The sequence below is a fragment of the Pithys albifrons genome, chromosome 15 (genome assembly GCF_047495875.1).
Source record: "Pithys albifrons albifrons isolate INPA30051 chromosome 15, PitAlb_v1, whole genome shotgun sequence".
NCBI classification, from domain to species: domain Eukaryota; kingdom Metazoa; phylum Chordata; class Aves; order Passeriformes; family Thamnophilidae; genus Pithys; species Pithys albifrons.
This window is the reverse complement of record NC_092472.1, coordinates 7,949,996-7,977,959: the sequence shown is the minus strand read 5'-3', so window position 1 is coordinate 7,977,959 and position 27,964 is coordinate 7,949,996. Positions and strand designations below refer to the sequence as shown.

The following is a 27,964-nucleotide window of genomic DNA, read 5'->3' as shown; positions in this document are numbered from 1 at the left end:
AACACAAATCAGCTGATTTTCTCTTCCCCATACCTTACAAAAGACACAAAACAAAACTGGAGGAAAGTAATATGACCCCTGCCCAAAGTTAACACTTTGCTTTTCTTTATACCTGTTCCCTTTCAAGGATTTGCTTGTTCCTACTTCAAAGGGCATTTTTCCAGGTGGGAGGTTTTGGTTGGGGACTGGGGGTGTCCCTCGCCCTGGGCTCCTGAGGCCCAGCAGCCCAGAGCACTGACCCTGGGACAGGATGGGGAAAAAGGAGAGGATGAGGATGAGGATGCCCCCAGGCCCATCACAGTAAACAGATGGAGCCAAAACCCAGCTCCGCCACAGCACCAAGGTTTGCCATTGCCACTCAGTCCAGGAGTCAATTGGGGATCCCTGGAAGCACGAACAAAGGTTAACAAAGACCATTCCAAAGCCATCTCCCCCCAGCCAGTAGCCCATGTGCAGCTCCAGTTCACGGGTGATGATTCTGCTGCTCCCCACTTCAGTGGAAAACAACTCCCCAAGGTCATACAATCCCTGTGACTCAGTAAGGCTCTTCTGAGGAGACACTGCTGCTGCTTTAAACAAAATACAGGTTATGGATGCTCCACTGGTGCCAGAGCCAATAATTCTCTCTTCTGCCTGCAGGGATTAATAAACTGCTCTGAACTGAATTCCTGAGCAAGGAATTCCTATCCAAGGCTCTCTGCAGAGAGACATTTTAGAGGGTGATATGCAACAGTGAGCATTCCTCTCTCACCAGCTGTATGGCTTCTACATAGATTTATCTTTTTATATACCAGGCTATTTACAATGTTAAGCAAGGATGGGATGGGGCTCCTCACTCTGCTCTGTACTCGAGACCAGGAAGGAAAAGAAGACCTGTCCTCAGGTGTTACCCCAGAGAGAATAAACAGCAACAGGAATAAACAGTAATAGGACCTTAGACATTCATCCTGCCAGCAGGACTTTCAGCCTGGCACAGATGACGTCACCACACTCCGTGCTCTGTGTCACACCAGTTCCCACCTGCCAGAATCACCCCCCTCAACCGTCCTGCCCACCCCCACCCCAGGCAGCAGCAGGCTCTCCAGTTTTAAGGCCTTCAGTGGAATGTGGCTTGGACACAGCCGAATCCAGCTGAGAAGCAGCACAGCTCCCCTGATGAAGGAATGGAATTTCAAAAAGGCATTTGTTTCTGAACACCCTGCCCAAAGCTGAAAAGGAAGAATCTCCACATTAACATTCAGGGTAACTGTTTCCTTTCAAGAGAAGCCAAAGGGCCAGAGGAAAAAAATTTTTATTAAATCCCTGTTTAAAAGAGCAGGGGGAACTCACTTGTGAACTCAGGTTGGTTGGGGTGGGCTTTTTTTTTAATAGAACAAATTCTCCCCTTTATTACAGATGATTCAAAGTCCCTCCATGAACCTTCTCACTGCCAGGTATGTGCCAGTTCAGTGAACCAGGTAAACAATTGTGTCCCCAATGTCCCTTGTGAGTCCATTCTCGGTGATGCGGACGTGCCTCTGGGCCAGGTCGATGTGGAAGATGGCTTGTTCCAGGATAGGAGTTTTCCCTGCTTCCTCTTTGCCAAGGACTGGTACACGGCGGGGCCCAAGCACGGGATCATCAAACCTCATCAGCTTCACTTTAGAGAGATCTGCACAGAGAGAGCAGCTGGTCAGGCCATGGGAGCTGCACCCAGGCCACAGCACTGACTGAGTTAGCCACAGCAACACTTAAGCCTTGGGACTACCATACCTGCTCCATGGAAATATATTCTCTTGGGAATAACAGTCGTGTTAAGGTTTACATCAATACAATGATGTCTCTCAGTGCTTACACAGCAAATTACCAGCAGAAATGGGGATAAACCACACAGAAACAGCAGCTCCAAATACCACACTACAAGCACTGAATTTGCCTTCTCTTGCTCAGAACAGCTCTGAGTAACTAAACAGCTATTTCTTATTTTCTGAGGAATGAGTTACAGAGACTGGGAGAAAGGTGAGAGTAATAGTCAATACAGTTCCTTATTAAAATGCACATTAATAACAGACTACCAAAGCAGACCAAGAAAAATCCATAGGAAGCCTGGGATCCTTCAGCCAAGCCTTCCTGCAAGTATAGTCTTTCTGTCCTGTGCCCAGCAGCACACTGACACCTTCTGGGAAGAAAGGGAGGCAGTGACCGTTACATCTCCCTTTTTTGTTTTCAGTCATTCCCAAATCTCCACCAAGCAGGAGCTGGCAGACACACACATCCCCACTGCACAAAGCATGTCCCCACATCCTCTGTCATGTCCTGTATGCACATCATGAGTGCACAGCTCTTTGTTCTACAGACAAGCTGCTGAAAGACATGGAAAGGAAAAACTCCTCTGCTTTCACAAACTTAAGGATGAGGTCCAGATTTCCCTGTACATCCAGCTCACAGTATCTCAGCTTGGTTTGATTCTCAATTCCTGCATCCTTCACCAAAACCACAGCTCTGATCCTACTGCATTATTGCAGCAGCACAACCTTCAGCAGTTCTCATTTCCACTTCTCTCCTGGAGGTGTTGATCTCACCAGGTGGGACAGCTGTACACCTGTGCTAGTGGTTACCTTTGATTCCTCTGTCCATCTTCATTAGGCGCCTGATCACGGTCTCCCTGTTGTCTCCTTGCCTGATGTCTATTTTTGTGGAGAAGTGGCCATTGGAGGGCTGAGGGTTCACCAGGAACACAGATATGCCAGGCTGTGAGAGACAACACAGACCTTAAAGGAGAACCTGTGCTTGTGATCCCTCAGGGGAAACATGAAACTAAACCAAATAAACATCCGCTGTTCCCAAATCTTCTGGGGGATAAACTGCCTTTAGAACTTGCTTGGCAGTGCAGGATACCAGCACTGCCCCAACTGTGAAATACAGCCCAAAGTATAACAAGGGTTTAGGACACATTTAGGGAAATTAATGACATTTTTACTGTTAAAAGAGCTAGAAATACTCATTCATGATGAACAATCCTGTCTGATGGACATTTTTAAGTGCCATATTTGCTTTTGTCTGGGTGTTTTTAAAGTTTTAAATTAAGTTTCTAAGACTTCCATTATCTGAATTTCTCATTTTACCTCAGTTCTGAATACAGAAAATGGTTTTCCAGGACAGCAGTCTTCTTTGATTTTATCTTCTGCTTCAGAAGCAAACTTCACTTCAATGTGATCCAGCTGTAAAACAGAAAAAATGGTGGAGGAGGGAATAAGCAGGACTTTAATGGCTTTGGAGGGAACAGCAGGAGTTACAGCCCCATCAAACAACTGTTTGTGTGGGAAAGTAAACCTGCACTGACATAAGGCAACAACAGTACACCTAAAACGATAAAATCTTGTTTAGAAGCGATCTCTTAGTGTCACCTGCTCCCTCGAAGACCCTGCTAGTCAGTCTCTGAGGGCAGGGATCCTCAGAGACCACCCCAGCCTCTCTGGATGGTGTTCCAAGGATACACTGTTGTCCCCACAATGTACCCCCAGCCTCACAAGCCTCACCCAACTCCTGATCACTGTCCCTTATCTGACTGGCAGCCCACCACCCCAACAGAGGTTGACTCAGTCACCTTTAACTGTCTAAGCAGCACCAGCTGGCTCCAAAATCTTTCCCTCAGCCAGTCTCCACAAGCCCACCACCTTCAGGTCATGCTCTCCAGGCTCCCCCAGCCTCCCACATGGTTCTGTGCTCAGCAGCCTGTCCCAAAGCCTTTGTTAACTGCAGGAGGGTGAGAGGGGCACAGCACTGACACACAACCCAATTCCAACTCAGCAGAGCTGAGGGGTGGCTTCCTGACTTGCCCAGTCCTGTCCTATACAGGTAACTCCCTCCAATGTAGGTCAGCACCCAGTGTGGCTCACTAGCAGGGACAGCACAGCCACGCCAAGCTCCCATTAACCCTGAAAACCTCCCAGTGACCCTCAAGTCCCTGCAGCAGAGCTGATGGCCAGACTGACAGAAACAACAACTCCTGCTCAAATTGTCCCATGTGAAAAATCCCCTGTTGAACAGCTCCACTGATCCACTCCTCCCTCTCCCATGTAAGTGGGTTTTGCAAATCTACAGATAGTTAAAATAAAAGTTGTTGCTCACTCTTGACTTTGCTCTGACATGGGACAACTCCAGTAAAGTCACTTGTTTCATACTGTACAGATTACATCAAGCTCTGCAATATGTGAAAGAGGTTCTTCACCCAGAGTGTGGCTGGATGCTGGAACAGGCTCCCCAAGGAAGTGGGCACCGCACTAAGCCTGACAGAGCTCAGAAAGCTTTTGGACAATACTCCTGGGCACACATTTGTGTAGTACACACCTACCCCTGTGTCTCGTGCCTAGATTGAGCAGATTTATACATGTGCATTTGACAAATGGAAACAAAGTTGCCAAAAAAATGTTACTTGAGCAACATACAGCCAGAAGTTAATGCAAGCAGGCTTAGAGCCTTGGGGAAGGCTGGTCCTCCAGCTATCCCAATAAATGATGAGTAGTGGGTGCCAAGTCTGTACCAACCTCCAGGGAATTTGTCAAATAGACAATATTCTCCATGAGCACTGCACGCTCGTCAAACTCCAGTTCCAGATCAAGAACACGCGAACCATTCTTCTCCAGGTTTTCCTGTCAGGGGAAAAAAAAAGGTATTAAAAAAACCTCTAAACGCAGCAAGTAAAATGGTGCTTCAAAAGGCAAACTATCCACATTAGTCATGAAAAGAACAGGCTTGTAAATCCAAGAGCTCTCTGCTGGCACAACACTAACGTTGGAGCAATAATTTTCTTGTAAAAGGGTTTCTTCTACAGGGAGTTGGTGACACTGATGGGAGGAGTAAGAGCAATTAGAACACATTTTTAATATAGAATTGAAAATGTGTTTGACATTCACAGTTATTTATAATCCCTACTTAATGTGCAGGTTGAGAATTCACAAAATCAGTCAGCATTTCAGTGGCATTTCACAGCAGGAAACTCAGGCTTATGACCCAGTTTAAAATAAAGGACGAGCCCACAACACCTGGACATGCTCACAGCAGCCATACAACAAGTTCTCTGCAGGGAAATAACAACCACTTTGTATGTTAACTTAAAAGTAACTTAATTAGTCCAGAAAGCCAGCAGCAACACTCACAAGAGACAGTGTATTAAAGGCAATATAAAAACCACACTTTTTTTTTTTTAACTAAAACAGAACTTCCTCTTCAGAGTTCAATCTGTCCCTGCCTGGCTCTCACATGCTGAGCCAGCTGTCTCCTTTGAAGCTCTGCTTTGTCAGCCTCAGCATGGTTCTGGTTTCCTGGTTTCCTCATCAGCTTAGTGTGAAAGATTCCCTTTTAACACGGAACTGTTTCCCTTTGTAAATCACAGAGGTTCTCCTACGTTTTAGCCCTCCTCAGATGAGTGGAAAGCAAAAGCAAAGTGCTCCTTGTATCCTGGAACTGCTGAATAACTCTTTCAAACAAAAACACTGATCTGGGGAGTCTGAGTTCAGATGTTTCCATGTCTCTACGTGAAATTGCTTACGCTATTTGAAAGGGAAAGGATGGATTTGGGGTAAACCTCAGCACACCACCCCCTTCCCTGTGTGCTCCAGGATCACTCACTGCTGCCAGACTAAGGACACCAAACACCAGGAGAGTTTCAGCTCTAACTCATGGAACTGAAAGCTTGTCTGACCCTTCTCAGGTGGCTCAGCAGATCTAACACATCCCTACAGCTCTTACAAACTTGAGACGGGAAGCTCCAGAGCTGCTCTGTGCTCTCTGTTCCTCTGAAGGCTTCCAAGCTCCCATGAAAAGGGATAATCAGAATAACCTCAGAGAGAGGGCAAAGAGCACCTCCATTTAGAAAACATGACAAAGCTTTTAAATAGAAGGCACATTATTAGGTGCATTTCAAAAATCAAGCTAGAGCTTAAGGACAAACTAATTTTTTTATACTCATTAAATTTTTTCTGTTACTAATCCCTCTCAACTTCTACGGATCTTGAGAAGTCATCAGAAAGGTTTTAAATCCTGCTTTGCAATGCCCCTTTTAATTTTGTGAATTCTTTGCTTCTTGGCCCTAGTTGCTACATTGAATTTTTATCTGCAAAAGCAAGCACAAAAAAGTTCCTTTAAAAAACTGGAAGCAATATTTTCATATCCTTGCATGACTCAGGGAAAATATTGTAATATCAGAACATTAAGTGATAAATGTAAGAATTATACACAAAATCAGTAACTCCATTCAAGGCTCAAAACAGTCTCTTTTTATTTCCCTTTAAAGTAGCGCATTCAATTCATTATGGCCTTGTTCTTAACTTCTAACTTTTATGTCTCCAAAGCAACACTTGATTCTCATTTCAACATGAAAAACTGGAGAAGCCAAATATGATACATTTCTAATGTAGAGGAATCCAGGTGTGTTTGAAGCATGTGGAAAACACACAAGGCATGAAGCCTCAACCAGACCCCGAGCTCACTTGGGCTGATTCACGTAGAGACATTTTTATTATCTATTTCTTCCAGAGATGTTTATAAACAAACACATGAAGATGTCAAATAACCAAAGGGCAGGAGGGAGACACTTCATTCACAAAAGCTTTTCCTGTACCAGAACTGTCCCTCTGAAACTCACCTTAACCATGGCAACAAAAGGCATCACCTTCTTCATATACTTCTTCAGCTCTGGCAAGGTATTCAGCTCACTGGCAATTACTTTATTATCTGGCAGTTGACCTCCACTGACCTAAACACAGATGAACAACCATTGAAGAGAGAACAAGTACCATTAAAAAACTTGCCCTTTAATGTCATATACCCTCCCTGCTTTCCTATAAATGCCAGCAAGGTTTGTAAGCATCACTGATTCCACAGACAGTAATTTTCTCATCCCTTTAAAACATCAGCCCTAACAGCATTTAACACTAATACAGAAAAAAAAGCCTATACAACACCCAAAGGTGAATACACCCAGAACAAATTCCACATGAGGTATATTGGTTTATCTCCATGCCACAAGATGGAATAGTCAGGACTCCCTAATCTATCAGCTACAACCCCAGTTTGTTCACACAGAGGATGGTTCATCAGGATCCCCAAAGCCATTCTCAGCAGCTTCCACATGTCAGAAGCACAGATCCTTCTGCTTTCAGAAAAAGTTATTTCTTCTTGTGACTGACTTCCATTTCAAACTATTCCTTGTAACACTGCTGAGTGGTACACACCTATTCAAGGATCAGAACAATGCTTCTAAGCCCACTTGCAGAGTAAGGCAGCATTAGTCTGTCAGTCAACCATATTTCCTCAGAAATATGCTTGGGGAAAACATTCTAGAAGATAATCACTTACAGATGAAAGAAATAACAGAGCATGGGCATATTTTTACTCAGATTGTCAAAACCAATGAAGTCCAACGATCAAATCAATTACAGTCCTTGGGACATTTTCATTAAGCATTCACTGGATAGTTGCACAAGCATAAAAAAATTTTATCTATTGAAACGATTTGATAACAAGTCACAGCTTATAAATTTTTTACAGATAGAAAAAGAGACCCAAAAATAGCAGGCAAGCAGCTCAAGAGAACAGGAAGGGACAGGCACCTGGAAGTGCTTGCGCAGGACGGACAGGGTGGTGTGCTGCCAGGGAGGGTAGTTCTTTGCCACATAGATGGTACAGTGAGAAGGCTTCTGGGTAGGCTCTTTAGTACTTTTCTGAAAAAATAATAAAAATTAGGAAGGAGTCCTTAGGCAATACAGAATTATCAAGCACACACTTAAACAGAAAACCTTCACCTTTCCTTTCACAGGTGCCATGTAGCTCTTGAGGCGGAGCCGAAGATCATGAGCTGCTTCCATCAAGTACTGAGAGGAGCGAATCAGCACCTCATCCACGAGCCCTGCTGTTGGCCACGAGGCCCTCATGATGGAGTCAGGCTTTGGAGAGAGATAAAAATGACATGCACTGAGGTGAACGTGCATTATCTGGGGGTTTTCCAACCATTACAGCTTGATCAGAAAACAGAGTCTGGGCAGTTTGGACCTCAGTGAGCACCATTCTGTAACTAGGTTGTAAAGGAGTGAGCAAACAGCCAAGAAACATTTCTTTGCAAGTGTGTTCAGGACAATACATAGAGTCACAAAGGCTACAGAACTCCATCTACTAGCACAAGGTGCTTAAAAAAAACTGAACAATTTTTATGCATGAGAATATTGCATTGTTTGGCTTAATTTTAGATCACCTCTTTGTGAGCAGAAACCCAAGGTGACTGATATTAAAGCTGCGCATATCATGACAGCAGCAAACCCTGTGGTCACTGCCCCAGGGAAAAGGAGCTCTTTGGATTCTGACACATTTCTTCTATATGCCCATAACACCTCTAAGCCTCACTGAGTGTTACTGAAATCCAGCAAAAGCTTAAACCTGAGTCAATGGCAGAACTGAAACACCAGTACCTTGCCCAGCAGGGACCAGATGTGCTCACACAGGTGAGGGCAGATGGGAGCCAGCAGCAGAGTCTGCACCTCAATGAACTGGAACACCAGCTCCCTGTGCATCCCCTCGATTGCCAGCTCCCGGTACTTGTCCTTCGCTGCCTGAAACACACCAAAACAGCCATGAGCCCTCAACTGCCAGGGAGAAACACTCACACACTTCTGGGCTCTAATATGCCTTCACAATGCAAGCAGCTTGTAATAATCCATTATTGAGTTTTAAGAACTGTACTTTCCTGACACACCAGAGTGTGAATCTGCCAGTAGGCCATTGCATTTTTGCATTAATGCAGTACTTTAAAAAGGGGTTTATTGGCACAAACATGAAAGACAAAAAAAGCCACAGCTGTGTATCAGGTGTTGTCATCCCAAATAGCTTACATACAGATACTAATACAGACTAAGAAAAAGGCAATGAATATGATCTATCATTACACATAATTCAGCCTATTCAACCCCGCTCCTGAGTATCTCAAAGCAGCCACATGAAGGAGTGCCTGTAATTCATTAAGTGGAGCAGCACGGCTCTGCAGACACTCTGGAGACATGGTTTATGGAGGGTATCAAAAAGCATTCTGCTTCCAAACAATTTTGTTGATGAAATATCTGGATTTCTTATGAAGAGTTCCTTATTGCAAACGAATTAAAGAAAAGCAACATTTTTTAATAAGGTCTTTTTTTAAGCAGTTTTTTTTCTCATATTAGAATATCAGGACTATTTGTAGCATCACATTTGTCTTCTTCTGGACATGTGTAAACTGACACAAGCAGACCCCTACAATTCCAGATTTATTCCATTGAAGAACTTGTTTCTTGGCACAATGCTGATTCCCATTCAGATGTATAATTAAGGATCAGAGACAGCAGCAGGATCAAAAGAAATCCACAAAGTAACAAATACCAGGTGTCAGTTTCTTACACCTCAGAAGAGCTCTCCTACCTGAAACTCAAAGAAGCCAGTTTTCAGAGCTTCCTTAAACATCATTTTCTCATAATTTTGTTCAGTCTTCATTATACCTGCATTCATCTCACTGGGGAGGGAAGAGAAGTGACAACATCAATACTGCATAATCTGCCCCACATAATGACAACATTGTGTAAAACACTGTCTCTGTCACCAGTGCAGTCCAACCCCATCACCTACTCTGGAATGTGCTCTGTTTTATGGAATTAATTAATATGTAGGAAAAAAGTAACTACAGGATTGCTCCTTGCAAGCTAAAAAATGGCCCAAACTGTATTATTAGCCTTTGTACCCATACCTGGCAAAGACTCTGTCATTGAAGGTGTTGGCAGGGCCGCTCCTCAGGCTGTCTCTGTTTGCAATCATTTCCTTCACCCACTCCACCCACGTGTAGAGACGAAGAATACCAGCATCTGCCATGGCTTCCACGAAGTTAGCATCTTCAACAGTGTCTCCAGCATCAGCCAAGGCCAAACGCATGCCTGAAGGAAACAGGATCGGCTACCGTGGCTGGATGATAACAGTGCCATTACCTGGCAGATATCCATGGAGCCCTGAGCCTCCTGCACCTGTAACAGCTCACTTCAGTCAGAGTTAATACATGCAAAGCAAAGTCACAAACTGCCTGTCCAGCCAGAGATGTCTCAAAGGAGGCACTTAATCTGGGAGAGGCACACTGGCACCTTGGGAAGGGACCAGGCAGACCAGGAGACCAGTACATCCACTGCCCAAAATACAGGAGTGTGGAAGGAGGAACATGAGCCCTCATGTATACACAGTGCACAAACATGTACACATATTCTGCTCACCAACAAGTGTGTGTCTTGTGTCCTGATCTCTTAAGTGAACGTAGAAGAATGAAACAAGCCCCCCCCAGAGGGCTCAACCCCAGGAGCAGCTCCTGGCTGAACCAGGTGTTGTGCTAACATACATCCTAATCTTCCAAACAGAGTTCAGCTTTTTACAAGAACAGGTGGGAAGTGGCAGATTTATTGCCATTCAATACTCCAATAAACTCCTCTGAGAGAAAAACACTCATTTTAGTCATTTTGGCATAATTGACAATCAGATGCAGGTCAGAACACACTCACCATCTGCAGAAAACTTGTCAACAGCTTGAGTGAGGGTGAGGAAGTTGCCTGTCGACTTAGACATCTGAAATAAAGAGAAGAGTGTTTGTTTTTTCACACATCCCTTGTGTTGGTGGATAAACAAGACAGACCCAACAAGAGTTTGGGGAAAGCATTTTCTCAGGAATCACAGCAAAAAGCACTTGGTAAATCTGAACGAAGTCTCACAGCAAAAGGAGATTGAACTCTGCAAGCACTCAGCACGAAAACATAATCCCAGAAATTCCCTAAATTAAACTTAACTACTATAAAATTTGCGTTTTCAGCTCACCCTGCATTGATTTTTCAAGAACGAGTCTGTTAGGAGTTTTGGTTGGGTTTTTTCCCTCTTATCAGACACTCTCCAAGGCCTATTCCTGGATTCAGGCACTGTTAGGTCAACTCGGAGTCAAAACTTGCACACATTAGCACATTATTGGCACAAACATTTTCCTCCCACTGCACCTATTTTAATGCTTTACAAAGCTAAACTTTAGTGAAATAAATAAAACAGCATTCTATACTACTCTAAAACTTAAACTCTTTACTGTACTAGCAAGGCTACACAAGAGCTGACTTAAGAGAAGTGCTCCACAGAAACAGAGGAATTCTCATTCCTCCAATGAATGAAACATTGAAGGGCACCAACTAAGAAATTTCACTATTTCACCTCTTAAATTCCAAGAAGAACTTTGCAGTCTGGCTGGCAAATGCCTATTTTGACAACACAAAAGCTATGTCACACATGAAACCTCACTGTACCTTTTCAGAGTTGAGGAGCAGATGCCCATTAGCTCTCACAGCTACTGGCCATTTTTCTCTGTTTGAAGACAAGATACAAAGCATTTGGTCAGGTAAATATGTTTCCTCTTTTTAAAAGAACAAACATTTTATGTTTCAGTTTGGGATGAACAACTTAAGTGGAATCTTCAAAAAGATACCTAAGGGGTGTCTTAAAAACACTAAGGAGTGTCTTTGAAGATGAAACAAACTACAGTATAAGGCCTAGGAATTATCATTGCTGAAAGGCAAAGCAGGGAGCAGTGCACCTGCAATTACAATTCATTTATCTCACCTCCCTCTATTCAGATACATTTAATTTAAAGGTCAGTGACTGGCATTGCTCAAGAGTACAAGATGGCACTGGGTCCACATATCTCTATGCACAGAGGAAGCAGGTACCAAATATCCCACAATCATTTTTACTATACATCAGAAACCTATCTTTTCTATATACAGCTTTAAACAGAGTTCAAGGGAAAGCAAACAATATCTTCATCCTAAAAGTACTATGTGATGGGCAAAGATTCTCAACCTGTTCTGCACAGTCAATGGGAATACATACACACACACACACACACACAAATATACACGTACACACACACATAAATATATATACACAGGCTGTTTTAACCATCCTTGAGAAGGAATTAATAAGATTTAATAATAAATTCAGGTAAATTCCAGTGCAGGAATACAATTCAACACTGGAAAATCCATAGGAGATACTGCAGAAAGAACAGGGGCGATAATGGTAAAACCCCTTCCAGTTAAATAACTTTTACTACAAACAATTGTATCAAAGGTGTAATATGAAAGAATATATTTTCAACCCAATTCTGAATGTTGTACAATTCAAAGTCCATTAGCAAATATAGTGGAACTATAAACTCTACAGCTTTGCCTCCTGCATCAGGTCCCAGCTTACCTTTGCTCTGGCCACATGGCCACGTGATTATAGAGGTAGTACGACAGGTGATTTGGAACAAGATCTTTGCCAGAAACTCTGAGATCCACAGGATACCAAAATTCAAATTCCTCCTTTAGCTTATCCAACTTTTCTTTTGGAATCTCAGTTTTAGGCAACGGAGCTCCCTTGAAGAAGATGTAATCCCAAACTTCTTTACTCATCTGATGTGCCCTGCACAGAATCAGCCCCACATTGAGATGCCAGTAGAAGCTCTTTTCACACTCCACAGCATTTTGTACAAGGCAGCTTAAACCTGTTGATCCATTCTCACAATACACTCAAGATCAGCAAATACAGACAGAGCGTGCCCATGCCCTTTGCCTGAGATTAGATGAGTAAATCCAACATCGGAAACAAACTCAGAACTGCTCAAGTCATGCCCTGCTTAAACTACCCTTTGAGACTTCCCAATAAAGCACAAAGACTCCCATAAAGTGATTAATAATTTAAGCATAATCTCTAGTGTCCTGGAAACCCAGTCATTTCTTTTCCAAATGTCACCCCAAACCCCAGCACCATCTTAACTGAACACTGAGAGCCCATCACTGTTATGCATCACAGAGCCATTCCCTCTGCCTGCCACCGAAATCAAAGACCAGGAGGACAGGAGAGAACTGCTGTACAATTTCAAGGTCACCTCCTGCACAGAAAACATTAGTGATCTTTTCTCACTTTGAATGGAACAAACATTCAAAATGAACACTTACTACAAGACATATCAGGCTAATTACTAGAGGCAGGATCCACAATTTTGAATGAGAGCACTGATGAGATGTAAATTAGACCCACAGCTCTGCAGCCACTGGGCTGCATTAACACAATATCCTGTTTCTACAGAGAAACTTTTACTCCTGCCTCCTCAGAACTTCAGTGGAGTGCACCAGATACTGCCTGCAAGCATTCCAAATTAAATACTTTCAAACTGAAGTTTGCTATGCGTTAAGACCTGCTAAGGAGCTTTGGCCTGTTCTGTGCTGAGAAAAATTTGGACCCCACTTACCTCCAGTACATATTAAAAAACCACCTCAGATGAAGGTCCATATTACCAGTCTAGAATAAGTCTTACAGGCACTGGTTCATGGTTTGGTTCTGGAACTTCTTGTTCTAGACTGTAAATTCCTGTCCTGTGACTGAGCTTCTGTTTGGTGCCAAATTTGCTGTAGCAGAAGGTGACTAACATGATGGGCCATAAAACCACTTTTCCTTCACCCCACAGAGTGAGTCCCAGTAAAAAGCATTTGCCAAGGCTGTAAGATGTTATCTACTCACATAGGAGTGCACTCTAAATGTACATGCTTAATTACATCAGATCTGTAATTCAGGGCTCGAGATGCTCACTTCAAAGCCTGTTTCCAGACACGACCAGCTCATGGGTAGCCTCTCTGTAATTAGAGAGGTTTGAGTCCAAATGACAGCCTTGCCCAGTCTCTCAGAGCTATTTCTGTTTGTAAAAATCAGAATCTTTGGAAATGGTCTTCAGATTAGTTACAGCATTGAGTAAAAAAAGCTTCCATTCCAATGTGTAAACTACTCCACAAAACACTTCATAAACCACATAAAATTAGAGCAGAACACTAGGCACTATCAGAAGGGATTTTTTTTTCAATTCCAGACTGAGCTGTACTGTCTCACCTCTCCAATCCCTATCACTTAAGTTCACAACCACTTCAACCAAAAGGTCACAGAGCAGCCTAGGAGGTATTTTGGTACCAATGCCTCCCTCCCTCTTGCTCTGAAAGCTTCCATGTACAAGTTGTGGACAAAGGGATGGTTCAAGCTTCTAAGAGAGCTACCAACATTCAATATAGTGACAAAAACTAAGTGCTAAATCCTACTCCCTCTGTATACTGCAGCCTACAACGTGTTATGGTGCAAAGCAGTCTCTCTCAGAAAGCAGAGACACCTTAGCAGCAAAGCAGAGAGACCTCAGAAGCCACTAAAGCCGATCACTCAAACACCTGGCAAGGACCCTTTCAAGGCCAAGTCAAACAAGTATTGAAAAGCGTGATTTGTTCTGCATACAGTTCTGCTGTCAGAGGCATTTCTCCTCTCTCTCACACTGCCCACCACACTCCTGTCTCTTTCCCTATTTCCCTTCTGCAGACCTGTTGTAACTTTGTTCACAGCAGGTGAACAAAGTGATGCTTTTTAAACACAAAAGACTGGGTCTCCTTGGCAAGCCTTTGTGCAGAGCAATTCAGGAGATAAGTACACCCAATTAAAAAGAGAACTGAAAGGTTCACTCTCCCTACCTGATGCCCAGAGGAGATTCTCCTTGGCCTCTCAGGTTCCCTCCCTGTAACAGGTGAGCCACTGTGTAATAGGCCATGTAGATGGTGGAGTCAGAGAGAGACTCTATCAGCCACTGCTCATCCCAAGGCAAGCGGGTCCCTGGAGGGGGAAGGCAGATGTCAGGTATCGTCAGCACCATCCCTACCAACAGGCACCACTCTCAAGCACACAAAAGCCATTTATGACTTTCAGAGGAACATACATATACACACATATATACACTGGTACTCACACTTAATGCTTTTAAAAATAATGGGGTTAAAAATTAAATTATGCCTTTGAAAATCTTACTCAAGAGCAAACACTTGCTAGTTTTGAACCAGTTTCCTGACACGGCTCAGCTCACATTTGCTGTGGGTTATAGTGCACTTTTAACAGCTGCCCTATGTCAGACTACAGAAGATGAAGGGTAGCCAGAATTTAAGAACACCCAAGAAATGCTATTAGTTTCCTCTTCTGAGGTCCCCTCCAATCAACAGCCCAGATAAAAAGCTACTGTGATGCTGCACAGACTCCCTGTAGTAATGCAAAAATAAAGTTAGCCCTGGCCATATCCGTTTCCAACAAAGCACACCTTCTCTGGGATATTGGGCCAAGATGCAAGTTGGATAATGCTGTTCCACACTTCCCTATACCATTGGAGATGCCAGACAGCACTTAAGCGTTCCAAATGAAATAAGGAGGAGTACCATCCTCATGAAGCACCAAGTGAAAAAGTAGTGTTTTGCCTACCTAAGCCATATGTCCTGGAGCATGCATGTTCTTGTAGCCAGCCTAAAGTAGCTTCAAAATTTCTCCTAGTCTCTTCACAGAACCTGTAAGAAAGAAGTTCTTACTGCTCTCACACTCTCAGACTCCACCAGCAGCAGCAGTCACTCCCCTTTACAATTGTGTTCATAACTCACGTCTCCAGATGTTTCAAGCATTCTGAGGCCTGTTTCTTCCAGTTCACTTCACCATAATCTAAATACCTACAGTTGGGAAAAGTTTATTGTAATAAAGCTATCCAGAAATAGGATACAATTGGAGTGAACTTGTAACTACAGCTTTAGTTCACTTACCACTGATCACAAAGGGCCACGACACACTCATCAGCAGATCTCGACATAACTTGTTTCTCAGGTTCCATATAAATCATGGCTTCATCCTAAGAGTTGAAAGGGCAGTGAGGACTGAAATTTTAGCAGTCTTGAAAATCCTGACAACTTACTAAAAAGCATGCCCTGCATTCTAATTTGGTTTATAGCATTTACTGCACGGCTCTCATCACTGCCCAGGCTCCTGCCTCAGTATTCCCTTGGGTAAAACGAGGCAAGGCTTGACTGTGTGTTTCTCTGAGGCACCAGCTCACAGCATTTTCTACACAATGTCTCCATGCATGAGGAAAAGGAGAACAGAAGCACAAAATATTTCTTACTGACTACGCTTCACTGATTGTAAACACCTCCTAGGAAACCGTGGGGGACAGAGGGAGGGTGGAATGGGAAGGGAAATCGAATGCTGAGCTTCAAATCTACCTGCACACACCATGTGTGCTCATGCAGGGTGAAGGGTTACATTATAATCTGTACATAACAATGATGCAACAATAAGGGAATAATGACTAAAGGACCGAAGCCTCTCCCACTCCCAGCCCTCATCAGGAAAGTCTCCTTAAGAGATGCTACTATTGCTGTTCAGTTACTGCTCTCCCTTCTCTGAAGAATGAGCCCAGCAATGGGGCATTTGCACATCATACATCTCCTTTACTGTCTTGAGACTGACAGTTCAGATCCCACACTTTCAGTGCCCTCCTAAGCATATTAAAGAATAAATCAGACCACCAAAACATGTCCTAGGCAAGGTGATGGGATAACGCAGGGACTAAGTGGACTAATTAAGCTACTCATCCCATTCAATGGAAGAACACCAGGTCCCTGTCTCAGCAGTGTTCTGTGCTCTGCAGAGACCCAAAGTACCCTGAGGGCTGCAGAATCACACTGGGAGTTTTCCAGTCACTGTGAAAAGGACAAAATGGACAATTTAGCAGTAGCTGTGTGCACACTGTCACATACCTTATCCACCATCAGCTTCTGAATGCGTTTCTTCACATCTTGAACTTTTTGTCCTTTGAAATCATCCACCAACATCACCTTTAAGAGTCACAAGAGAAGAATTTTTTTTCCCCAATCAATACTTGTAACAAAATGGGTCAGCTTCCCAGAAGGTGACCACTTGCTAGATAATCAGATCATAAATCTCACACATTCCTCTGTTCTCTTTCTCCAGTTCTGCATCACTCCTCCAACTGCAAAACCTGGGTAGGAGGAGTCTAAATAAAAACTGCTCGTCTCCCTCTTTCTTGCAGTCTCTTTGTTATACTTTATCCACGTTTTTTCTCCTAATCAAACTCAGCAAGAAACCACTTACCAAAATCTTTTATTACTTACTCCCTCATAGAATCCTTTCAGGTACACTCTCTCCTTGGCCTCCGCAAGCTTCTCTCTGTCGTTTTGGCTTTGGATTTTGAGCTCATCACAGACAAATGGAGCACAAAGGCTGCCATAGCCTGGGATTTCAATGATGGGCACCTGAGAATTAACAAAGGGCTGTCAAACCCCTCCTGCATCATGTTGTTCACTCTGAAAATTTGTAGCAACTAACACAAACCAAGTTATACAAGTCTTTCAAATGATTGGTGCAGTTCCACTCAACCAAGAGTTCCTGGTGGTCCCCAAGGTGACTCCTGAGCCGTCCAGTTTCATCTCCTGACATGACACCAGTACCAAGCTGACCCAGTACTGAAGCTGGTATGTTGAACCAAGGGTACTGAAGAACACTGGGATGGCTTTACCTGTAACCTGCATTTTCTAAGGAAAACTGACTCAGCCCTGAGGCTGCACTAACAGGAAGAGACTTCAGCTCTTTCCATAGAACAGATATGCTCAAAATCTGACCATTAAGGCTCTAAGTTGTTTGTTTTTTTAATTAACCAGCAGGTTATAACAGTGTATTCCATTTTCCAAAACAGTAACAGAATAGCAAATCTGGGTTGCAATCTCTAAAGAACAAATATTGTAACTACGGGAAAACAAGAAAAATTTACTCTAAGCTTTTCAGCTCCTTCAGCTGAGGAGAACTTCAAATAGAGGCAGGCAAATCTCCTGGTTCATTTCTCATCAGTGAACACAAAGTCCTGTGTGGTGCAGATACTCACATCTGGGTGCACTTACCGGCTCAAATGGCAGGACCATTTCATCTCTGATGCCATACTTCACCCTCAAAGCCTTGAAAAATGGAAGAAAAAAGAAAGCAATACAGATAGAAGAAAAATATTCTATTTGTTATAAAGCAAACAAAGTCACTTCCCTGGCTTCTCACCATTTCTCACATTTGAGTTCAATCCCCATCTCATTTCCAGGTGATTCTTTGCCATAACTGCCTACATTTTCAAGAGGGGAAAAGCTATTATTGCTCTACCCTGAAAATGAGTGGAAAAAAATTTAATAGTCAGGGATAGCTGTTCAGACACTGATGTACTCCTGCAGTTGTAACAGCAACAGCTACTTTGACTCTCATTTGAAATTCAGACAGAATCTTAATCTCATCTCTGGAAGTCATTTCCACAATAGGAATTCATTTCTGTCTCACTAGTACTCTTCTCTACCTTAACATGCAGCACAAGCTACATGATTTTCACTGAAAACTCAGACTTTGAGAAAAAAATCTGTACCAGTCCAGCTGGTTTAAACTTCATTTAATTTTTAACCACTTTGATTTCAAGTTAGAGATGGCAAAATTCTAATTGAAGTGAGTTTCATTTTACCCACTGGATATCCACTTTTGACCCTCTTCACTATGGAAACAGAAACAATTTAGTTAGAAAACTAACCTGTTTTTTTTTCAAGTCTCTCAGGGCTGCAAAGTCATCTGGAGAGTCAGAGGGAACACTTGTCACCACTCCGGTTCCTTGGCAAAGGAAAGGATAAACGGATGAAAGGATTAATCCACAGATTCTGAATGGCCAGTGCCCATCCAACAAGCCCTGCTATAGAATTACCTTTATCCTCCTTGATGGTGAGCATGGGCAGGGCATAGATAACCTTGTAGGTGGTGAACGGTGCTGAAAGCGCAGCACCAAGAATCTCCTGAGCAGGACAAAGGAACAGCATCACAGTAAATCAGAGGGTTTCAGCCTATCTGAGTAAGCTCTCCTGGCTGGTATTCTTCAAATTTTCTGATATTCCTTACACATTACAAACAAATAAATTAAATATATTATACATATATAGTTAGACAAGGAAGAAGTACGCATGAAAACCTGTGGTACCACTAGAGACAGTATATAGGCTATTTACTGGTAGAAAAGTCAGATACCAACAAAGAAACCTAATCTACGGCATACAGAGTCTGGAAAAGGAACAGGAATCAGGAGGACAGTTTGTTTCCAAATATCTGAAGCACATCAGCATCAAGGCAGGGATTACTTAGGAAGCCAGTGTCAAAAGATAAATTAAATGAAGAAGGAAAAGTGTATTGTCAAGACATTGATGCACTGGCAGGAGGCAGTCTAGATGTGGCAGCTTTCTTCTACCTCACTCATTTGCTTGAATTCACATCATGTCTACTAATAAAGGAAAAAAATCTGAAGTATTTTCTACTGCATTCTTCAAAGCAGGATCAAGAAATATGGTGACAAGTTGCAGTAAGTGGAGATCAAGGGATGCAAACGGCTGAAGGTGCTTTGTATCAGGAGGAACAAATGCCACTAACTACACTTGCTCAAAGCAGACAAGCTAATGACAGTAAATCTCAAAACCACTGACATCCAACTGCTCAGCTAAGAAGGCTTTGTTCAAAGATGTACTGGAAATGTCAGCATCCACAAAAGCCTTTTCCACATAACCCTTTATAGCTATTACTTTTTCCCTCCCTTTCCATTCACTCTTCCTAGCAATCAGAAAAACAATAGTTAAAATCATCCCTTCACCAAACCATGCTGAGGCAATAGAAATGCATTTGTCCTCAGGAAAGTGCACTAGGCTACCCTCTCAGCAGCAGCAGTGGCTTAGTTACCAAGGAAGTTGCCTGCTGCTTGGATTTTTAGTTACTAAACACTCCAAAACTTCCGTAATAGCTCCTTTTTTTCTTCATAATTAGACCTCCACCATCACCTTCCTTAAATGTTAACCTCAGAGGACCAGCTAAGCCTAACCAGCACTCTGCAGGACACTCACCTCTCCCATCAGCTCCTTGACCACAGGCACAACCCCGTTATCCTTGGTGAAGCCCTGGTAGGACATGTTCCTGGCAGCACGTTGGGTGCAGATGAAGATGTCCCCGTTCCTGGTCTCAAAGCCGATGTACTTCATGTCTGGGCGAAGCCAGCAGTTGGTCTGGCCAAACATGGTCTCTGGCCTGAGCGTGGCAGCCACCAGGAAGATGTTTTTTCCCCTCAGGCCACTAGGGGAAAAAATATTTGGTAAGTTACCAAAACAAAAACATTCTGCATGATACAAAACAGATTTTTAAGCTAATATCAACTCTAAAGAAATGTTTCCTAAAGGAGAAAGTGGGTCGTTAATTCTTTGTGAGTTTTCCATTTTCTTTGCTTTTTTTTTAACTCCAATTTAAGTTCTATATAGACAAAGGGAATAGAGCAGCTCAAAACACAGACCAAGTCTTCAAAGTGATGGAAATAACCAGGTACAATTAAATTCTGCATTACACACAACAGACTCTCTAATTCAATGGTCAGTTCTGGTCAGGAGACAGTCTATCTGCCATTAAAAAGTCAAAACCTACCTCAATTTTGCAGGGTAAGGATCCAACACCTTCATTTTTATCAGTGTGTATTCTTGAGGCCCAACACCCTAAAATTCCCACAAACAATGCAACAATCAACAAAAGACATTGACTCAAGCAGGAAACAAAATAAATCCTGTTCTGTAGGAACCTAATCCAAACACTATTTAAGGCCTCAAAGTAAATCCTATTTCCATCCATATGAATGGCTGTTCACTAACGTGCAGACTACAGAGAGGTTATACTGTATTCCTACACCCAAAAACTTGTCACAAACACTGTCTCAGCAATATCTACGTTAATAACAACTTCTTTTGTTTCAACATGATGGAGTGATGCTGCTGTCACAGATTGCCAAAGGATGACAGAAACCAGCTATGATGGAAAATTATATCCATTATATTAAAACTATCCATAGTCTCAGACCAATCTGCTCAAGAGAGTTCTCTGGATTTTCACTAGCACTGACAACTGAGACCTGGTGACTCTGCACATACAAACTACTTTTTGCTCCAAGATACAATTTCTTTTCTATTCAATATTTAAGATCATAAGCAATGCATGAAAAGAACAAGTAAAAACATTACCTCTCCTGTTTGCCTGTCATGATCCATGCAAGGCTGTCCATCCTTAGGAGAATAAATTGTGTACCTAGAAAAGGGTATATTTATGTTTAGAAGGGAGTGCAATAATGTGTAGGGCAAGAGGGAAAAAATAAAGCTCTCTGGAAAAGAGCTCAGCTTTTGCAAGAGCTGTTAGTATTGGCCCTTTTTTTACTTTGAGTTGGTGTCCATGGGAAAACTAAACCAGGAACTCAGTCTCACACCCTTTGCTGGCATGACAGCTATACCTCACGTCAAGCACAACATGGGCAGTGAAATGATTCTGGTTTCAACAGAGTTAAAAACACCCAATAGAGACATGTCACAGGCTCTGTCTTTGGTATGGCAGAGCTTGGCCACACTCCCACTAAACCCAGACCTGAGAGGAAGCCTTACCGTTTGCCAAACTTAATCTTATTCCTTTCCTTTAATGTAAGGAATTGCCACCGTACAAAGGAATCGTAATAGGGATTGACATTTGTAGTAATGAAGGAACGCCTCCAGTCCACCTGGAAGTGGGCAAGAGGTTCCAGTAAGTAAACACAATCAAGAAATTAAAGGCATCTCATACTAGCAAAATTACTATTTTAAAAATAAAAAGAATTTTCTCTCCAAAAAGACAATGCCAGTACATATTCCACAAAGGCTGTATGCTTAAATACATGTCTGTGCCTGGTCTCTCAGAGCTGAGATATCAAAGGCTCAAGGCCCCTTCACTGGAATTTTAGAGCTTTTGTAGTAGTAACCAATCACTCAAGCTGATTTCAGCACTGCCTTGTTTCATCATCTCTACCTGTCTTCAACTTGAAAAATCTGTTGTCAGCAGGGCAAATACCTTTATTTAACATCACATCATTTTTCTTCCTGAAACTACTGTCAATACTGACCATAGACCAGTTATCTCACAGGGGAACCAGAAGTCATAATTCCTTTATTCAATAAATTTCAAGTTGTGACCACTGCACAGGGTATAAGCTCTATATAAGAAAGCGCTTAATTATCACCCAACACCACTAAAAAGTTAAATGAGTAATTTCATAAATACCAGAAACGTTTCTAGAATAATGTTAATATTAGGCAGAAAATCCCCAAGGAGAAGCAGCACATTCACAAACAGCAACAATACAGGCATATGGCTGCCTGTGTAATTGAGGTTTGGATTTCCCAGTCTCACCTTCAAACCCATGCTCTTCAGATCCTGGACAGCAAGGGGAGGGAAATAATCCAGCCAGTGCTCAGCTTCAGAAAAACTGACCACCTCTTCATCAGATAGACCCAAAGACTTCATGATTCCCCACTGGTATTTGGAGGAGCCACTCTTGGCAGCGGCCTTGCTCTAGAAGAACATGGGATTAGGAAGAAGTGCATGGTCTTGTACTCATGACAGCACTTTCCTCAGTTAACGTTAGTTACTGATTCCAAATATACAAGTTAATGCAAATATTCTCATATCCTCTCTCTAGCTGTGAAGATAAATTAGTACAGTTTCCATTTGACACTCTTTCCTACCTTGTATTCACTGTACACTCCCCAACCCCCTCTTCCCACCTGTTCCATGCCCATGTCTGACACACCTGCAGCAGCTGTGCCACAGCAACCTGGCAAGTTCACAGGGTCCTGCTCAAACCCACAGGTGTTTGCACCACGACACACACAACATCTCTAAACTTTTCCTACAGTTGATTCTTTGCCTTGCTTTTTGATACTCCCAAATCCTAAATCTCATTTAAATTTCTGGTAAGTTAAAATAGTTTAGATGATTTTCCTGAGCCTATCTAGCCAGAATTGGCTAGATACCAATACAAGAGAATAATCTGAAGAGTAGGTATACACATCCCCTACCTCTGAGGAAGCAGGGTAATTTCCTATAACCTTTTTGTGAATGCTTTGGGAAGGGATTAAGAAAAAGAGAAAAAAAATAAGAGTATTGCTCTGGTTGATCTGTTTTTTCCCCAAGAAACTATTTTGCAGTGCACCAGCTCTTCAGTAAAGGCTCATGCATTACTGTGGTATCTCTGGAACCATGCAGCTGATGCCTTTTTTCAAATCTACCTTAAACATACCCTAATACCTTGGAAAAAACAATGAAAATCTTTATATCACAGGTTTCTGTGAGCCCAAAGGAGGAAAAGCCTGCAATGCACACTCGGAAGCTTTGAGAGAGCAGCACTCAGTCCAGGAAGGCTTGTTTAAATTTTACCTTTTTGCCTTTTGCTTTGTCTTTGATGATAATTTCTTCTTCTTTTTTACCAGAATTTTCTTCCTCTTCCTCCTCCTCATCAGGAAATTCTGGTGGGCAGCCATACAACTCCATTTCTCTTTTCAGCTTATCTGCACAAGCCTGAACAGAGTTATTGGGAGAGTGTTAGCACTTCTCTAGGCACTGGCTGCAATCACAGGACTGGGTTTTACTGATAACACTTTGCATTTCACTACAATGCTTTAAACTTTTTCTGGACCTTGTGTTAACTTCCAGAACATCTACCAAGGCAGAAACAGGATTACTGTGAGGATTTTCTTGCAAAGGAAAACATATACCAGGTAAACTTTAGTTTTACAGAATTTTATGTTCTAAGAAGTGATGATACACATTTCAAGCACAACACGTTTACTACAAATTCAGGTTCCAAATCACAATGTCTTGATGAATCTTTAAATAAACCAAGGTGATGCTGGGGATGGACAGTAAGCAAGGCTCCAAGCAGCCTTAGGGATAAAATCCCATCAGAAAAGACACAGAGCAACTGCAAAGCTCTCACCTTGATGGGCATCCCTGTGCAGTGCAGCCCGAAGGGAAACAGGCAACTCTTCCCCTTCAGCCTCTGGTATCCAACTGCAAACTACAGACAGGAAAAAAGGAACAGCTGAAACGGGAATGGCACAGGGCTGAGACACCACCTTCTCCAACCCAGGTGTGATCCCTTCTCTAACACACAGCTAGGACAGACAGCTGAGTGCAGGCACAGAGCCGGGGAGGGATTCATGACAGGAAGGTAAAGCTGCAGTTTGGTACTGTCTGGGCTGCACAGGCAGAGGCTTGCCCAGCTTCCAGGCTGGTTCTGACCAGAGAAGAATGGGTGCAGAGATGGATGTTGTGGAATCCTGCCCACTAGTGCCCAAAGCCTGCTCCCATAACAGGCACAAACAAAAGAGACAGTCAGATCTCTTGTGAAGTTGAGCTATTAGCAGCACCTCCTAAAAATCTCAACTGAAGAATGAACAGAGGAAACACCTGCAGCCTCAACTCCTCAAATTCAAAAAGTCAAGAATTGCATTTCCCTTCAGTCAGCAATACACCCACAGAAAATATGGGAAAAGGGAAAGTGTAAGAAGTCATTACTGAAGCTATAAAGGCATTAACAAGGCATTCTGTTGGCTTAAAACTAAACTACAAAATGAGCATTTGTTCTGGAGCAGTATTTAAAGTATCAGCAAAGGAGAATTTTTACCTCACATTTAGATAAGGAGAAAGTGTGTCCCAGGTGCAGGCGGCCATTCATGTAGGGGTAAGGGAAGGTAACAAAGTACTTTCCCTTGCTAAGAAGTCAAAGAATTAAAACATGTAATTAGCTTTTAAAGTGACCATCAGGCAATTCTTGAGTAAAACAGGTAACTGGAATGTTCAGCTACTATCAGCCCACAGTGACATTAAAATAACATTTTCCCTGCCAGTAACACAAGTCTTTGATTTTACAGAGCTGACACACTAACAGGCTTTATCATCTTAACAAAAGTCCTAAACACAAAGGAAAAATAAACCACCTAGGGCTGACATCACAAAGAAACATTGAAATAGATACAACATTGTTGTAGTTTGGGATTATTATGTAAATTCTCTCCCCTGCCACTTAACTGCCCAGGCCAGCGGTTAACAAAAGAAGCAGTTAACTGTTGATCGCTGGGGTGGGGGCAGGTTTGTCTCTTTCGGTTTTTTTTTGTATATTCTCCGGAGTCTTGGCTCGGCGGAACGGGGGAGTGGGGGCTCGAAGGAGGCAGGCTGCCCTGCTGGTTACTGCTGGGGTTTTTTCCTGGCTGTCTTGCCGCTGCCCACCTCGGACTACTTTTCGTGCCGTGCTGCTGTTGCTACCTGCCTTGGATTTGCTGCTGGTTGCCCGTACCTTTCTGCTTCTTGGACGGGGAGCACAGGGGGAAGAGACTGAGTCCATCTGAAAGCTCACTGCTCGTCTGTCTCGCTGGAGAGGGATTGAAACTCACTCTGCAGCCAGCCGGGCTGTGACAAGGACACTTAAGTATAACCTTTTCTCCCGGAGAAAAAACCTGCTGGGTTTTGTTGTTGTTTTGTTTCTTTTGGGTTTTTTTTCCCTCTCTTGTGGTGTTGGGGAAGTGGGTTGCACTAGTCTGTTTACATATATATATATAGCAGTTATCCTTCTTGTATTAAAATTCCTTTTCTTAAATTTGATAAAGAGTGGTGTGATTATCGTGGAGGAGGCCCCTCCCCTGCTTGTGGGTAAAACATTTTGGGTTTTTTTTTCCCTCAAACCAAGACAAACATGTTCCCACAGGTAACAAATTCTAATCCTGCTTCTGTAAATTAATTACTGCAGAGGCTTAAAGTAATTTATTTAATCTCCCACTAAGTTCAGATGTAATGGCACACTGTAAGTAACCACTCCTTTCACAGGGATATATTGTTGCAGGGTATTTCAAAGATGTATTTATTGTTGTAACCTGACTTTTCAAAGCAACTTTGACAATGTTTGCATCTTTAGGGCACTGGGAATTTCTACATCTACCTTTGCACTTCACACCTTGTCTCTTCACACACTCCCACTGATCTATAAACATGCAGGAATAAAGGCCAAGTCATTTGTTTGCTTGCAAAGTTTACAATTTAAGAACCTACCACCTGTTTCACCACTTCAGTTATTATCTTGGTTGAGTTTGACTTTCCCACACAGCAAATATTAACCTTGTACTGCCAAGATCACTGCTTTTCCAGAGACCTTCCTACAGGACTCATGTTCTTCCCTCAGGCAGCCCCTCCCCACTGTGGAGAGCACTGAGAACTGCAGCAGTGGCCACGTGGAACACAAAGCCCAAAGCGGCGACACCTGCCCACTCATTCAAAGTCAATTTCAGACTACAACCAACAGACAGCAACAGACAGCAACAGACAGCAACTCAGCAGTATCTCACCACAGGAGCAGGAATCCATTATCAAAGCCAAACATTAACCAAATCCAGCAGAGATGGAAGGCAGAATAGTCTAGAAAACACCAAAACTAGCCAGGTGGTAAGACACCACTGCAAAATAGTTCATGTGAAAAAGGAAATCACAGCCCCTCATCTGAGGAACACTAATGGTCATACATCTGGTTCTTCCACTTCTACACAAAGTACAAGAGGTTGGCCTGAGTAGGACCTAAGATTTTGTCTAACACTTGTTATCTCAGTAAAGCCAAAGACACTCCCTCCATCAGCATGAAACCTCACAAGAGTGAGGGCTCAACCATCACACTGAGCAACCTCCTCCATGTCACCAAAGACAACCTGGTTTTAAAGCCACAGAGGGCACTGACACTGCCAAGGAATGAAAACACTTCTCTCGCCCCTGCTGGAACTTGGCCACACACGTACTCAGCTACTTTATGTCATCAGCTACAGAAATGCCAACAATGTGAGTGAGTTCCTCCAGCTGAGCCAAGAACACTGCCCACTCCAAAAGGGCCACTTTTCCACCTGAAATTTTGAATGAAAAGACATTTCAAGAGGTTAAAGATAAAACTTGTAAATAAAGAACACAACGATACCTCCTTTGGTCCCTCCTGTCTGCAGCATTGATCTCAAACACGTGCTCACGGTCCCACTTCTGCTGGATCTCTCTTTCAATCTTCTTCAGGAAATCCACTTTCGCTGTCCCTTTACGTTCCTGTTCAACACAGAGGGGAAGGGAGGAAAAGTCTGGCTGGAGAAGCTCAAAACCACAGAACTGTGATAGCACAGAGCACTCCTGAACTGCTGTGGGCTGCTCTGGCTCCGGGCCCTGCAGCACCACCCCCAGCAGAGCAGCAGGGAAGGTTCTGGACAAACGTCTGTCCTGGAGCCCACCCTTCAAAACAGGTCCCCAAACCCGTGAGAAAAGGGTTAACAACCTTCCTCCAAGGCAAAGGAGGGACAGTAGCCAAGTAACACACACACTGATCATCTTGCCAATAACCAGCAAACTCAGAGGGGTCTGAGCTGGAGAGGCAGGGGTAGGTATAAATCATGCAATTGAAAAAACCCATGGAATTCTGTTTTATTTCAGACTCTCCATAAATCCGATTTGATGATTCTTCCTCTTGATATACTTAAAGGTGGGAACAGCATTCCCTATGCCAGAAGGAGTGTCTGGTAATAACTCTAGTTGTAGTTCACAGTCTGAGCTCTTCAGATAAAACATTCCAAGTGATTTTAATTAAATCGGTGTCAAACAGCCCTTCTCCTTATTCTTTTATAATGCAACATATGGCAACTATTAAAGGACCTTATTCCTTTGGCACATAGCATATAAGAACTGTTACGGGTCACACGCACGACAGATCCTACACTCATAAAGCTCGAGAATTTGGCTCATTTCCCTCCAAACCAGAACACTCCTAAGACCTTTACATAAAGGGGCGGTGACCGCCGGGCAGAGGGCCCACAGAGGCCTGAACGAAGCTTCTGCCTGGCGGCCGCGGGCCCCGAGGAACAACCTCGGTGCGGGTGCGGGCCCCGGAGGAGCCAGAGTCGGTGCGGGGCCGGGGCCGGGGCCGTGCCCGTCACTCACTCACCGCCATGTTGCCGCGCCTGCCGGGAGCCGCGCGGGCCGTACCAACAGCGGCACGGAGAAGGGGGGGAACCAGGGCCGTACCACGGCAGCGGGCGGGGGTAATGCGGGCCTTGTATAGCGCGATAGGCGGCGGACTACAGGGAAAGGAGGAAGGGAGGGAAGGAGGGCGGGCAGGAGAGCGAGACGGTCACGGCGGTCACCT

General features: G+C 43.3%; 1 protein-coding gene across 2 annotated transcripts; it reads right to left on the bottom strand.

Moving 5' to 3' along the window:
- Window positions 1-1,275: 1,275 nt before the first annotated feature.
- On the bottom strand, window positions 1,276-27,850 carry LARS1 (leucyl-tRNA synthetase 1). Of its 2 annotated transcripts, none has more exons than XM_071570259.1 (32): window positions 27,764-27,850; window positions 26,759-26,877; window positions 24,434-24,521; window positions 23,744-23,824; window positions 23,185-23,325; window positions 22,159-22,320; window positions 21,381-21,493; window positions 20,970-21,033; window positions 20,383-20,450; window positions 19,815-20,040; window positions 18,638-18,725; window positions 18,470-18,546; window positions 17,811-17,864; window positions 17,028-17,168; window positions 16,653-16,730; window positions 15,660-15,745; window positions 15,504-15,569; window positions 15,331-15,413; window positions 14,559-14,697; window positions 12,265-12,477; window positions 11,319-11,376; window positions 10,539-10,602; window positions 9,746-9,929; window positions 9,424-9,514; window positions 8,445-8,585; window positions 7,785-7,925; window positions 7,593-7,703; window positions 6,626-6,736; window positions 4,527-4,631; window positions 3,105-3,200; window positions 2,598-2,730; window positions 1,276-1,651 (listed from the first exon to the last, which is right to left on the bottom strand). In XM_071570259.1, exons 1-32 carry the CDS (start codon window positions 27,767-27,769, stop codon window positions 1,446-1,448), a joined length of 3,534 nt encoding a protein of 1,177 aa, XP_071426360.1. In that variant the 5' UTR covers window positions 27,770-27,850; the 3' UTR covers window positions 1,276-1,445. The 2 variants fall into 2 exon arrangements, with proteins under 2 accessions (XP_071426360.1, XP_071426359.1); XM_071570258.1 differs by lacking the exon at window positions 27,764-27,850 and adding an exon at window positions 27,475-27,535.
- Between the last annotated feature and the right edge of the window lie 114 nt (window positions 27,851-27,964).